Consider the following 14,780-nt stretch of genomic DNA (forward strand, 5'->3'; position numbering starts at 1 on the left):
ACAGCTGGTATTCTAAGCAAAGAAACATTTATGTAATTTTTCTGTTAATAGAATTAGTGTTAGTAGAACTTAAAAATTTTAGAAGTGGCAGATGTGATGTGGTTTTTTTCTTTTTGTAGTTGAAGCTAGAAGACTAAAAATACTACTTTTTTTAAAAAAAATTTATTTTCCTCCCTACTTTTATGTAGGTTCACAGCTTTCACCAAGCCAGCAATTAGACATTGCAAGGTGGGAAACTAACATGGCAAAACAGATTGAGATTCTCTGATTGAGAAGGTGATTGCTGGTTGGTGCATCATCAGGTCTGGTTGTGGATCGTGGCTTGGAACCTCTGCAGTCCTGGCTTGTTTTCCTCTGGAACATCAGCATCTAGTGTATATAGGGAGATATATATTTAGTTTGTTATTTATGTCTCTTCTCATGATGCTGCCCCAGGTGTAGCTTATCGCTAGGCTGGGGGATCATGGTAGGATTATATTTTTTAATATAGAATTTAGTTCAAGGTGTGTGATGATTCAAAAGAAATGCATGGCAGTCCTTGAAGAGTTCTGTGATCCAGTGCTTCAGCGCTTCTTTAAATAGATTAAAGTTTAGGTCAGGCACTACTGCGCTTTACTTTTTGCCTGGATAGGCCAGTACTTCATTACAGGACTGGACCTCATGTGTGTCCAGCGGGCTGGGGCTCAATTAGTTGTCCTGGTTTAGCAGAAAAGTTCTGGAGGTCATGGCTTGAGCACTCCAGTGTCTGTTCTCAAAAATTCAAATTTTAATGGGACACTAAATTATAATTATTTATTGTTAAACACAGATTTAAATCTGAAGATTGTTTACCTGCTGTGTAGCTGTTGATTTAGTTTTGCACATTATTTGTTATACCAGGCATGTTTATCTGTCCAAGTTAGTTTATGTTGAAAAGTCTTTGGTGGTTTGTTTGTGATCTTTTTTTTTTTAAAGGAAAATGAGCTGTGCAGTTAAGTTGTGCTGTGTAAGTAACTGTCTACTTCCACTACTTGTCAAATTTTGATACAATTTGTGTTTAAGTATCTCACGATCTGGGTGAAGTATCTCTCATGCTGGTCTCTCTGAGGTAATGATTATTTACATTTTGTAGATGAGGAGTTCAGGGAGATCAAGTAATGTGTCTATGCGAGAGCTGGAAATTCATCCCGATTCCTTTAATCCTCGTCAGGCAGCCTAAGCACTTAGACTTCAGTTCCCCTGAGATAAAGGCACCCAAAACCAGTTTAAAGCTGTATTTAAGCCCCCTGACATGCTGTAAGAAACAACATATCTTTTGGCTTCTTATCTTTCTGCTGTTCAGGGGCACTCTATTGAGGGCCTGCAAGGGAACAAACAGATCTCTCGATTCCTGCAGAAATCCATGTGTGAGCTGGAGGCTGCATGTACTGTTCATCTCTCCTTTATGCAATTCTAAGATGAAATAGGGGTTGCAGCTATCGTTTATAATTAAATCAATTTGCAACATTGCCCGCTTATTCTACATTCGATTTTTTTTTTTTTTTAAACCTTAGTGCTTTAGTAATAAAGATTTTGTGAACTGCGTCAGTTGCACAGGAATGTGTTTGCTCATCCTGTTAAATGTGGTTTTTGTTGGTGTTCCTTGAATTGATCTCTACTACCCTCTGGTGCTGCAGCTGTTCCTGAAAAAGGACGTGCCGTTTCTCGCGTAGTGACTTGCATAATGTTGACAAGGGGGAAAGTGATACAATTCCACATTAAAGCAAATGTTGATAATGTGAGTTTATTACAAACAATCCTTAATACTATTATGTGAAATGATACCATTATGAAGAGTGTAAGCTTTATTTTCTTTCACTAGAATCACAAAAAGCATAATTTGCCTCACTTAAAAAATAAACTAAATTTTATTCCCCTCACCCCCCTCAAATACACACTTCAGATATGCCTTTTGTACAAATGGTAGTGATGAGTTTGGTTGCTTAAGGCTACATCGCATGTGCCTGGTCGGCCTGACTGTTTGCTAACCAGCTGGAGTGGTACCCTGTGAGCAGAACACGGTCCCGCGATATGTGGGGATGGTGACGAGGATTTGACCTGACAGTTTTACAGTTGTGCAGAGCATGGAGGCTTAGATGACAAAAAGGGGCATGAGGGACTGTGTGGCAGAGACCTGTGCTGTTCCTGCTGCCTCTGCAAAGAAAAATGTGTAACGCTCTTTTCAAGGAAAACTGAAAAGCTATTTTATATTTACCTTCTTTCCCTCTTTTGCATTACTTGAGACTGGCTAGATGTGGAGCCATCTGAATTTTTACTTCATGACAGACACTGAAAAACCAGTTGTGTTTTTGCGAGGGAAATTTATTATTTTATTAATATTGGAAACCATTTGGTCTGTCTTTGAAAGGTTATTTTGCCTTTCAAAATGAAGATGCTTGCATTTTGGGCTGTTGAACTACTTGCTTATTCACATTGGCATGGGACACTCTCCTTTCATCACTTTTAATGCTTTTAATGCAATTTGATAACTTTCTGTGTATAGTTACTGATTTCTTCGGGATTCTTGGGAACTTAATGTTGTGAAATATTCCTGATCTCATCAACTGAGACAAATTACATCACACAAGTGTTTGAGAGCTTGTTACCTTACATGTCTACTCTGACGCACGGTACAAATGATAGATGGTAATTTAGCAAGGATGCTGAGTAGGTTTTCTTTGGTTCAGTCTTGAAGATTGCTCTGTATTGTTTGGTTTTTTTTCTGCATAACCCATTCTCTGTAAATGATACAAGATGAAAAGTCAAAAGTGACTAATATAAGTGAGTTGGGAGTGGATAAAATCAAAGTATGCTCTATGAAAGTGTTAACTAACCTAAACAGTTAAAAAGGAGGCCTTTGAATGATTTTGAGGGTAATTCAATGAATTTATTAATTAGCAGAAAAGAGGTTTTTTATCTTTTTTGTTTATAAGCAGAGATATGGTTGTTGCTTTTGTTTACATAGTGGTGTAGTGGTTGGAACTCGGATAATCTGCTGAATTTCTTATTGCATGTTTTGTGTTTTGGTCCTGCACTATTTCATTCTAAAAAAATGCCAGGAATTATTACCTAGAGGCTTTCAGTGGCTTGCTTGTCTCTTTGTCACATAATAATGAAAGCTCAGCTCAAGTTGTCTGTTGTTCTCAGAGTTATCCAAGCACCCTAGGTATTTCTTTAATAGTGGGGGGAGGGGGTTTCCCCTTTCTGCCAGCATCTAGAAAATTAAATTTTGTGTTTTTCATGTGTCTGTATTCCCTTAAAGCAGAATTTACCTGGCCTGTTGCAGCTAACCGGGTCCTAAATCCTCATCCTGTTGTAGAAGCAGCGGCATGTAGTCTCATACTTCACCTCTCTTCCTGTTCCTCTTGTGACATACTTGTGTCAAGCTAGTGTGTTTACGTGTACTACAATATCGCAGTGTGTTTCAGAACCGTAATATGGGTGGGTAAAAGATATCTGCTAGAGGTGAGGAGACCAGCAGAGGATGAATTCGTTCCCTGGGCAGCAGCTCCTCTGGCTGTCTTGCCTGTGGCTCTTGAAGTCTCTTTGCCTGTGAACAGGAGGAGCAAGTGGAGTTGGCTGGTGTCAGGCATCTCTTGCCTGCTTTTGCCCTGTTAGCAAGGGCAGCACCTGGAAGGTGGGAAGAAACAGGTGGGGAATTGAGAGATACAGCTAAGCATCTGAAAGGGGCAACAAGCAATAGCAGGAGGAATGTGAGAGGCTGGGTGAGAAGGCAGGAGAAAATACAAATAACACATAAGGAGAAGGAATGAGCTGAATTTGGAAGAAGATTGCTGTGGAGAATGTGTGTGTATATCTAAATGATAGCATTCATGGAAAACCTTAGTGTTTTTATCAGCAAAAGCGTTAAAGCTAGCAGTTGTAAATGCCAATGAAGTCATGTCAAAGTTTGTTTTTCAACTTTAACAGGAAAAAAAAATCTTTTTTTGTAGAAGGAGCAGTCTCATTTATTCAAGGAACTTCATAGTTGTATATTATTGCTGTTAAGAAGCTCTTAAAATGCTGTCTTTTTAATCAGTATGAGATAAGTTAAAATAAAAACTTCTTTTGCATTTGGTTTACCTGTGTCAGTAGAACACTGAATAGTGGATTACCAGGAGAAAAGTGGAGATAAAGGGGAAAAAAAAATCATTGGGGACTAGAAATTAAAATAAAATTAAAAAAAACCAACTCCGTAGTGGAGACTAGGAATTGTAAATGCCCTATGAAAAGCTTTGTTTTTGAGAGTTGGGTGATGAGTTCCTGAGAGCTGAGTGAGGCAGATCAAGAGATCCCTGTGTTCCTCCAGCACAGGTTTTTGTGAAATTGTGGTGGCTCATCCTTACAACAGTTTGGGCTGCAGCTTGAAAGAAGCTGAGGGGGCTGTTTCTGTGTATAATTTTTATAGACCTGGAAGAGCCTTAGGTGAAGACCACTCAGTGGATTCCAGGAGATCCTCTTACCTTAATTTGATGCTGCTTTGACAAGGAAAATTTGAACCTAAGAGCTTTCAAGGAGCTTTAGTTTTGGTCTTTGGTGCTTTAGTTTTTGTCTTGTCGCCGTAAAGTGTCTCTTCGGTCTGTTGTGTGCTCTTTGTTTTTAATGAGTGTGTCTCATCTCTTGATCACAGCTGAAATGCTTTTGGAAACAACCAGCTGGTAGGCATGGTAACTGGTCAATTGCTGAGAGAAGTTCTGAGCAATGCTTTGGTTTCTTCAGAGATGGATTTAAATGCAAAGTCCCTAAATTAAATGAACTTCTTTTTCTTGTTGTTATCTTTTGGGCTGTTTACTTTTTATTTGACCAGCTACTTACTGCTTAATATGAGGCCTCAAAATGTCAGCAGTGGGGGAGGTAACTGAGCCTGCTACCTCAAGGCAGCATGCGGTCTATTGTACGTGTGCGTGTATGTTGGAAATCGGACATGTTTGGGTCTAGGGGGATCTATGGGCTAAACCCATCCTTTTCTGCTTATAAACCCAGATTGGGTTCACGCGTTGTTTTACAGGCTGGGTGTTATAGGCACCATCCTAATTAAATGCCCGGAGCACTTCTCCTTTCTCTCTTGGATATAGAGGGCTCTAGAGAGCAGCAGAGGGGGGTGCTCGACAATCTTAATTATTTTTAGGAATGTAGTTTAGTAGGAATAAGTTCATAAACTGTGTATTGTATCTCTCAAACTACCTACAGTAATAATGTTCCTTATTTCTCAAAAGGATGACTTTCCCTGTGGATAAGTTGAACAGCTACAGTCATGAGGACTTGCAGAGCTCAGGAGAGGAATACTTGACTGACCTTCGGTATAGGAATCCAAACAATGTTGAATTCTTCACTCTGCCAGACCACAGGAAAGTAAGAACCAGCAAATACTTTAGTCCTGGTTTTCCTGATATACTTGTAGATTTAAAAGATTTAAAATATCCAGTCCATAACTATTGAATTACATAATTATTTTAGCAAAGCTTTTGCATTTTCCGAGTTCCTATTTGTGTGTTAAGTTCTACTTTTTTTCCTTCTGTAATTGAGTTTAAATCTGGGCATCAGTGACTATTTGCTGCTTCTAGGGAATGGATCTATATGCATTAAGTAATTTTAAAAAAAAATTAAAATCTCAACTGATGAGTGAAACGCTTTCTTAAAAAGCACTAACTTTTACCCTTCTTATGTTGATTCTGAGGGGAAATCAAGCAGACAACTTTGGAATTTTTAAAATGTGTGCAATTTAAGGGGAAAAAAAACCCCTTTTGAATCCAGCCCTCCCATCTTAGCACATTAGGGCTCGTGTTAACAAACAGCAGTTTAACTGTCCCAGTTTGCTTCTGTGCTTGACTGCTGCCTTGTTCTTCTGTTGGCTTTGACAGCATTCATAGCTGGGGTAGCTGAAGTGAACATACTTCTGGCTCTTCGTACACCTTATTTCAGTTGTGCACATAAACACAAACTGCTGACAGCAGAGAGCTGTAACAGTATAAATTACTGTAGCTAAATTTGCCAGCGCTTGGGAGTCAGAGCTCTCTCTAATGTAGTCTGTCTTTAGGAAGAAATGTCTAAAGTAAGGGCTGGATTCTGATGTTTATCCTGTATAGTTACTGTTAAGCAGTTGTTTTTCAGCATTCATCTTGCTTACCCTGGTAGACATTCTCTGTATATTTTACTAGTATTGTTTTAGCAAGAGCCTATTGGAGCATTGTACACTCTTGTTTCAGATTCCTATTAGGCTGTCAACTGTGGGCTTCGTTCCTCTTTATGGTGAAGAACAGACACACAAAGTTCTTGCTTTGTTTGCACCAAGGGACTTGTTCACAGGTTTCATTTTAAGACTTTAATCTCTGTGTTGCTGTTTCTTTTTGTGTGACAAATACATGTAGCCAGGCCCTTGCTCATTCCATGCTAGTGTACCTCATAACTTTGCCACTTTTGCATCATTTGTTGTTCACTGCATTCTTGTTCCCATACTATTATTTTGTTGTGGATTCATATACACAAGTGATAGAACTTTGCGTGTTAATTGGAATAGAACTGGACCCTCTGAATTCAGAAGATATGTAGCAAACTAACAAGGTGCTTATCTAAATTTTGATCTTTTTATTCCAAAAGGAATTTTTTGAGCATTCTTAGAACCCATTAATTCAGATGCTTTTTACCAGTGATTGATCAGCATCAAGTGTAAATTTCTCTTTAGCTTTAGGTTCTAACATAGCTCTGGCTAAGGTGACATCTCACTGGTTTGGGTTTTTTCCTCCCATTCTCCCTTCCAGTCCTCTGTGTTTCCTTCTCTTTACATTTAATGCCATGTATAGGATTGCCAAGTTTGCCACGAATGCCTATAGATCGAACTCTTCCTGATTGCTAATCACATGGCCATCAGCCTTTTTACATTCATCTAACTCCCTAAAACTTGCATAGTTTCAATATCAATGTCCATTAGCAACCCAAAACTAAAATACATGTAAGAGTGAGACTCCTTTCAGCAGGCCCAGTTTTTAGGGGAACAAGGTGCTAAAGCACAGTGATGAAGGGTAGCGCTTATGTCTGAAAAACAGTTTCTGGATGTCATACTGCACAAAAACTGTGTTTGATTTTATTGTTCTCAGTTTTCAAACAAGCGTTGGACTAGGAAGCATTGCATATGGGAGGGCGTGTAACACCACATTTGTTGTGCTAGGGTAGTAAGGGCTGCATTAATGTAGTGCCAACTAGAAGGTACTTAACTTGGTTTCTACAGTGTTATTCCCAATTGTTTAGCAGCTTTAATATGTTTCTTTTGGAATGGTAAGAATCACTAACTTTTTATTTCCCCGTGTTTCTTTCAAGCTGTGGCCCTGTATCTTGATGGCCGATGGTGGTCAATTGATGACATTGTGAAAACATCTGTCCCTACTAGACAGGGGCTTCATCAGGTAAAGCTCACCAACATTCGCCTTGCAATTATTCTTATCCTTCAAGGTAATGGCAAATAGCTAGTGTGTGAGACGTCACGTTTTTTCATTTCATTCAGAAATTAGTTGGCTGTCTTGTGTCAAAAGCAAGGTCAATGGGAATAGAGGAATAGGTACTGGGGGAGGGAAGGTCAATGGGGAAGGGAACTTGGTTGTGAAGATAGTATCTAGAGCAAGAGTGACTTGAACAGTAGCTTCATATGTAAGCTGCTTAAATGTTAATTATGTTAAGAGTTTTTTTCTTTATTCTTTAAAGAATCATACGTTTGGTTGTATTGAAACATTTTAGAGTGGTGGATTGTACCATAGCAGTACCTATTGGCCTTATCAGGAGACTAGTAAGATAAGAATATTGTTGGGAACCTGTTTGATAGAGGCAAGGTGGAGCTGGTGTCTTGCAGTGGCAATACATGAGACTTGGGAAAGTAAGTTGCCTGGTATCTGCTTTATTGCTCATCATGGACCTTTGTTACCATTACTTACATGTATTTAACAGGGATTTTTGAGGGCTTTTTCCAAAATTGGAAATTTTTCAAGGAGTGTAATTTGTATCTACTTGCTTGTGGAATCTGGGCACTCATCTTTTTGTGTTTTTTTTAATTTACTCTAGAGAATTTGGTGTGTAGCCTTTTTTTTTCATGGCCTTCTAAATGGTATGATGGTGACTAAATCAGGAAAGCTAAATCTTTTACAGGTAGAGTAGCTGAGACTCTAGGCATTGGGAAGAGAGCATTATTCCTCCATTCTTCCTTCACAGTGGGTAGGACAGTGGTGGACTTACATTTCATATGTAAAAGGAATCCTGCAGGACAGAGAAAAGGATATTGAGTTCCTTGTTTCATGCCACAGAAACTGTTGTAACTAGTTCTTCCACTACATCATGTCCTGATGTGTGCCAAGTCCTGATACACTCTGAGGCTCATAATTTCTCCTTTGTAGGACTCCAGTTACCTGCTAGTGTGGGAATTCTAAGGCTGCTGTACTGCTATTGTTTGGTGACTGTTTCTTAAATCCAAAAATAGTTTTGAATTAAAATAAAAAAAAATTCCACCCACTGCTCCATTCCCAGCACTTCTCTCAGCTTTTACCCATTGCATTAGGAATGACATTGAAGTTGTGAAATATCTATGGTAGTTCTTTATTATTCTTATACAATTCTTAACCTATTGCTGTAGCTTCCAAGCATCACCTTGCCCTTAAATAAACCCCAGAGCTTCATTCTGCTTTAGCACTTACATCTCCTCTTGACTCCATCTGCATCTTTGTTCACTGGCAATTATGAAAAATAATGTCTCTGATGTGTGAGTATTAACTAATCTGACCACTCTTCTTAAATGTTCTTCTGTATTTCCTTAGGTGAAGTCTCTTGGAGAGAGGATTGTTCTCTATGTTCTGAATCGAATCATCTATCGGACACAAGAAATGGAAAGAAATGACATCCCATTTCTCTGTCATGGTGCCAATGACTATGTTAAGATCATGTGGAAAAAAGGAGAGGCTATTGGATTCTATTCTGTTAAACCTGCAGGTAAAACACTTGAATGTTGTGGGACTTGGGGATAGAGGTGGGGAGGTAGGAAGTTTATTTGAAGAATATTGTGTTTAGTAGACTTTACAAGCCTTTTAGGCCTAATCAGTTAGTGTCTTACTGAAATCATAAGAGGTCAGACTGCTGTTAAAATTTCTATGTTAAATACTTATGTGCTGTAGCAGTCTAAAAGTTCTTCATATTCCACAAAACACTTTTAAAACTGTAGAAATGAGGTTTACCCCAAAGCTTTTTTCTTTTTTTTCTGTAGAAAAATTGTTTACAGTTGGATTGGGCTGTGCTTTGTAGCTTTTTCTTCTGGTTTGGTTTTTTTGGTTTGTTTTTTTTGACCTAGCTCCAGAATGCAGAGATCCTGCTTATCTGAAATGATAGTAGAATCGGATGTCATTGTCACTGTTGTGGTTTAATCCCAGCCGGAAACTCAGACCACACAGCCATTCAGTCACTGCCGTCCATCCCCCCAGCAGGGTAGGGACAAGAGGGAGAAAAAAAGAGGGGGGGGGGGAAATCTCATGGATTGAGATAAAGACAGCTTAGTAGAACAGTAATGGAAGAAAAAATAACAACAATAATAGTAATAATAGTAAAAGAATATGCAAAATAAGTGACCCATAGTAATCATTGCTCTCACTACCGGATGATCAATTGCCCAGCCCATCTTGAGGAATGGATTCCTCCCAACCCCCATTTATGTATTGAACGTGACATCTATGGTATGGAATGCTCCTTTGGCCAGCTTGTCCTGTCTGTGCTCCCTCTCAGCTTATATGAGAAGCTGAAGAAGTCCTTGACTTCATGTGAATTTAGCAGAACTAGAATTACTTAGCAACAGCTAAAGCAATATGTTATCAACAGTATTCTCATACTAAATCCAAAACACAGCAGGTACTAGGATGAAAATTAACTCTATCCCAGATGAAGCCAGGATAATAACTTAAATGTTATGAAGCCTTATGAACCTTACAAGAGTCAACAAGCACAAGCGTAAGGTCTGCCACCTCGGAAAACATAATCCAGGAGTGCAGCACAGGCTGGGATCTATCCATCTGGGGAGCAGCTCTATGGAAAGGGACCTGGGGATCCTGGTGGACAACAAGCTCACTGTGAGTGAACAGTGTGCTGCTGTGGCAAAGAAAGCCACCAGGGTGCTGGGTTGCATCCACAAGGGCATCACCAGTGAGATAAAGGAGTCATTATCCCACTCTACTCAGCAGTTCTCAGGCCACGCCTGGAATGCTGTCTTCAGTTTTGATCCCTGCTATGCAAAAAAGATGTGGGCAGGCTGGAGAGGGCCTAGAGAAGGGCCACAAAGATGCTCAAAGGACTGGGAAGCCTGCCATATGAGGAAAGGCTGAGAGAACTGTCTTTGTTCAGCTTTGAGTAAAGAAGGATTAGGGGAGACCCTATTACTATGCTCTAGTATTTAAAGAGTGGCTACAGAGAACATGGAGACTCCTGTTTTACAAGCAGCCACATGGAAAAGACAAGGGGTAATGGATACAAGTTACTCCTGGGGAGATTCCGACTGGACACAAGAGGAAAATTTTTCACAATGAGAACAATCAGGCATTGGAATAATTTCCTGAGGGAAGTGGTGAATTCCCCAGCATTGGACACTGTTAAGGTTCAGCTGGACAGAGCGCTGGGCCATCTTGTCTAGACTGTGCTTTTGCCAAGAAAGGTTGGACCAGATGATCCTTGAGGTCCCTGCCAAAATTCTATGATTTTTGTAGCATAGCATAGAAACTTTGTTCACAGGTGTAAGATTTAGCTACTCCTGGTGATTACAAGAAGAGATTCCCTTTCTTCCACACGTGCATTCTTTCAGAGATTACATTTGAGTTGGCAAGTTTGTTCTTAATGTTCCAGACTTTCTGTTGTTTGTTTTTTTCTAAAACATTATCATTTCCCTTTAGTTATTTTGGAATTTATTGTGTTTTTCATTTAATACTGAATAAAATTTAGTGTTTGGGTAGGCTGTTTAGCACACTTAGCACTTTGTAGAATATCAGTATTTGGATCAAGGAGAAACAGTCTGGCATTTTTGTTTTGTCTCTAGAAGGGGTTAACTAATTTAGAATTAATGATGGTACTGGAAGCTCGCTGGAGGCTTCTCCCATCTAACATGCCTTTGCAAACTGCTAAAAATAAAATAGTAAACTGTCTGGGTCACTGACCCATTCTGGTCTGGCAATCAAGGTAGGAAAGCAACCAGCTAATTTGTTCTTGTTGTCTTTGTTATCTCTTTGTGGCTTTTTTCTTTCTTTTTTAAAGGAATTATGCACTGCATAATTTGTATAACTCAGTATTATTTTTAATGTCAAAATTGCTGTAGTGTGGTGGTCATGAAGCTGTATGTACATTGCAGTGTTTTTTGTTGAGCTGGAAACTAGAGTATTGGTTCTATTTTTAGTCTGGAATGGGGGACACTTCTGTATGTGACACTGAAGTCTTGCTATACTCATGCAATTGTTAAATTTCTCATGATGCCCTCTAGTTTGCTTCGCCTGAGTTAGCAAACACTGAAGGCTAATCTTTCTAGGCATTATCAGTATTTCACCTGTGTTTGGTTGTGTGCTGTATTCTCCAAATGAGTAGTGTATGTGGAGAAAGACAGCTCTGCAAACAGATGGTGAGGAAAGAGTGGTGGAACTTGACTGGTACACTGAAGGGTACCCAAGTAATGTAACATCTCTGCCCACGTTTTCCTGCTTGAAAAATGAAGATGTGCTATCTAATGCCATTATAGGGCATCCCTTTGTCACCACTGAGTCCATAGCTACCCTTTGAATCCTCTGATACTGAAGTACCTGTGTGTTGTGACTGTCCGTTTCATCTTTGTTTAGTTATGGATAACATGTTGTTTATGGGGGAATTACAGTGTAAAGTGTCCTAGGAGGTTTTGCAGTTTCACTTGAAAAAATTTGAATTATTGTTTCAGTCTTTCAACAAGAGCTGAATCATAATCTTCATATTTGTTCTGAGGAGTGATGTAATCTACATAAAAGTGCAATTCGAGAATTTTATCTCCTCTTCCCTCATCCCTCTTTCAGCTTCATTTTTAGTATAGTTTTCCTATGAAATTGTGTAGTGATATTTCAAAGCAAGCCTTTCCTCTCTATCTCTGCTATTCTTTTCTGGTACTGCAAACTCTTTTTAACCTATTGATCATATTGATATATCTTGGCAACTTTATGAAGCTTGCCCAATTTTTTATTGCTAATGAAAGTTATAAATTATTTTTATAATTTTTAATATAATTTTATACGAGTAACAATTAGAGTTTGGTATACTTTTTATAAATTATTGAAGTCTTTATTTGAATATGCTAAAATCCATGCTGCGGCACGTCAATGCTGATGTAGTGATGGATGTTTTTTCCCCTCCTGTTGTTTCAGGAAGTGCTTGTAGCTCTTATGGTAGTAAGACTTACAAGATGTCAGTGCTAGACACAATATTTGTGAGAAGAAGGCATCGTGGGAAAGACTATGGGCTAATCATATTGGAAGACTTTGTGAAATGCTTTCCTGAACGTGCTCTCGGCCTGCGATACCCGCTGTCAGCCTTCACGTACACAGGCAATCTCTTTAATTTATTATTCTGTTCTTTGTGCTTTCTTTACGTGTCCAAATGAGTGCTGTCGTTCAAGCCCCATGTTTGTGGCTGCATGCTCAGGTTTTATATTAAATGTTCTGCTCTTCAATGAAGGTTAAAAATTCTGATTTATTTAAGATGGTGAAGTAGTTTTTGATTAGATTTTTTTTTTTAATCCTCTATGTGAGATTAGATTATTGGATCTCTGATGGCTTTCTGCTACAGTGAAGTTTACCATGGTAACCCCCCAAGCCTCCAGATAGGCTGATGTGTTTTTGTGTGTGATTTAGTGTTTGTTCTCTCCGTAGCACCTTTTTTGCTCACTCTTAAGCCTCACAAGGTCATTTAATTCATGCTTTCTCAGAACTTCTGGTCAAATGGACATACTAGGCTATGTTTTAACTCGGGTATAAGAAAGCACAGTTCTAGTGTACAAGAAAAATCCTTAAGTCCCTTCCATTAGCAACCCAAGAGGGTTATGTTATCTAGGAAATGACATGCATTCTGGAAACAGTGTTGCTTGGGACTATGTTCAGGCAAGGCTAGGCCGGGTTTGTTAGGCTTCAACTAGCAAACTGAGCAGAATTTAATGACTAATCCATTTCCCTGGTCAAGAGATCTTGTCCACTGAGATTATACATCAATCCTGAATCTTGTGAAAAATGGTAGTTTTCTGGGTAACTGCTACAGAATAGCGTCAAAGCTTGCCTCTCCACATGGAGTTTAGTATGTGTATTGGGAGAAAAGAGGTGCAGAGAGAGCAGAGAAGAAAATATTCCAGAAGTGAACAATGAGTGGGTGGTAAGCCATGCAATGGTGATGTGTTTGCATTTTCACAGAGTACTTTTGAAGAGTGTGTTATAATAACATGGGGTGGCAAAAATCACTTGACTATATCCTCTGCTTGAGAGCCCTTCCATCCTGGCTTGGGCCTTGTGATTGGCGGGGACAGCGACCAGTGAAGTTTTAAAACTCAAGTGGGTGCTTAGAGAAGAAGAAGAAAGTCCCATCCGTCTTTGTTTGCAGTTTACCATAATAATGGAAAGTGTTTAAACCTGAAGAAAGGATTTTTTGAGAAGGATGAGTAAAGTAATATGTTTGTTTCAGACTTAACTGTTTTGTTGAACAGTTCTTTCTGTGCTGTATATGATGTATATGATGTGTATGATGTATATGATGGAAGATGACAAATTAGTTTGATTTCAGATGAACTTTAAAAACTGAGGTACAGCTGAGTATATAGTATATATAATATAGTGGTTTTTTCTTATATTTGTTCAGCTTGTAAGAGATATCTTGAGAAGTACCCTGAGGATCATAAACTTTTGTGGGAAGTGCAGGGACCAGGTTGTTGGTTCCAGAGAGCAAATATTATGTCTATGATCCAAAAGGAAAATATGCCCAAAATTGCAGGTATGGATGCTTTTTTATTGTTTTCTGATGCTTTGTAAAAGCTGAACATGCTACAAGTTCAGCAGTGACTCCTGTGAACACTGCCCATGGAAACTCGCAGAAAGATTTTGTCTTGAGAACTGTGAGATCATATTTGTAGTGGTTAACTATTATATAAAGGTACTGTAATTTTCTGATTTCCTGTTTCCTCTTGTAAATCTTAACAGCACAAGCCTCAAAGAAAGAAAATAAGAATGTCCAAGCAGTTGATAATTTTCAGCCGCCTGAAGCAAGTGGACAGAATACTGATCTAGTAACACAGCCAAATGTGGGTACACAAACTGTCATCCATGTATTACTCTGTTCAGTTTTGGGTCCTTCACTACAAAAGAGACACTGAAGTGCTGGAGCTTGTCCAAAGAGCAACAAAGCTGGTGAAGTGTCTAGAGCATGTGTCTTATGAGGAGCAGCTGAGGGAACGGGGGTTGTTCAGCCTGGAGAAAAGGAGGCTGAGGGGAGACCTTGTTGCTCTCTACAACTACCTGAAAGGAGGTTGTGGAGAGGTGGGGGTCAGTCTCTTCTCCCAAGTAACAAGTGATAGAACAAGCGGAAACAGCCTCAGGTTGCACTAGGGGAGGTTTAGCTTTGATATTAGGAAAAATTTCTTCATGGAAAGAGTTGTCAAGCATTGGAAGGGGCTGCTCAGGGAAGTGGTTGAGTCACCCCTGGAGGTATTTATAAGGCATTTAGGCGTGTCGCTTATGGACATGGTTTAGTGGTGGACTTGA

General features: G+C 39.2%; 1 protein-coding gene across 5 annotated transcripts in view; it reads left to right on the forward strand.

Annotated features, from left to right (window-relative positions):
- FAM169A (family with sequence similarity 169 member A) overlaps window positions 1-14,780 on the forward strand; it is a 35,434-nt gene that overhangs the window by 9,939 nt on the left and 10,715 nt on the right. For 4 of the 5 annotated variants that reach the window (XM_074570591.1, XM_074570594.1, XM_074570593.1 and 1 more), the window contains 7 exons: window positions 5,235-5,370; window positions 6,225-6,324; window positions 7,333-7,418; window positions 8,814-8,985; window positions 12,405-12,584; window positions 13,882-14,013; window positions 14,220-14,320. In XM_074570591.1, coding sequence (XP_074426692.1) covers window positions 5,236-5,370; window positions 6,225-6,324; window positions 7,333-7,418; window positions 8,814-8,985; window positions 12,405-12,584; window positions 13,882-14,013; window positions 14,220-14,320 — 906 coding nt within the window. In that variant the 5' untranslated portion in view covers window position 5,235. Of the gene's footprint in view, window positions 1-1,655; window positions 1,757-5,234; window positions 5,371-6,224; window positions 6,325-7,332; window positions 7,419-8,813; window positions 8,986-12,404; window positions 12,585-13,881; window positions 14,014-14,219; window positions 14,321-14,780 lie in introns of all 5 variants that reach the window. The other variant, XM_074570589.1, reaches the window with a different exon arrangement.

Source organism: Larus michahellis, chromosome Z (assembly GCF_964199755.1).
Source record: "Larus michahellis chromosome Z, bLarMic1.1, whole genome shotgun sequence".
NCBI lineage: Eukaryota > Metazoa > Chordata > Aves > Charadriiformes > Laridae > Larus > Larus michahellis.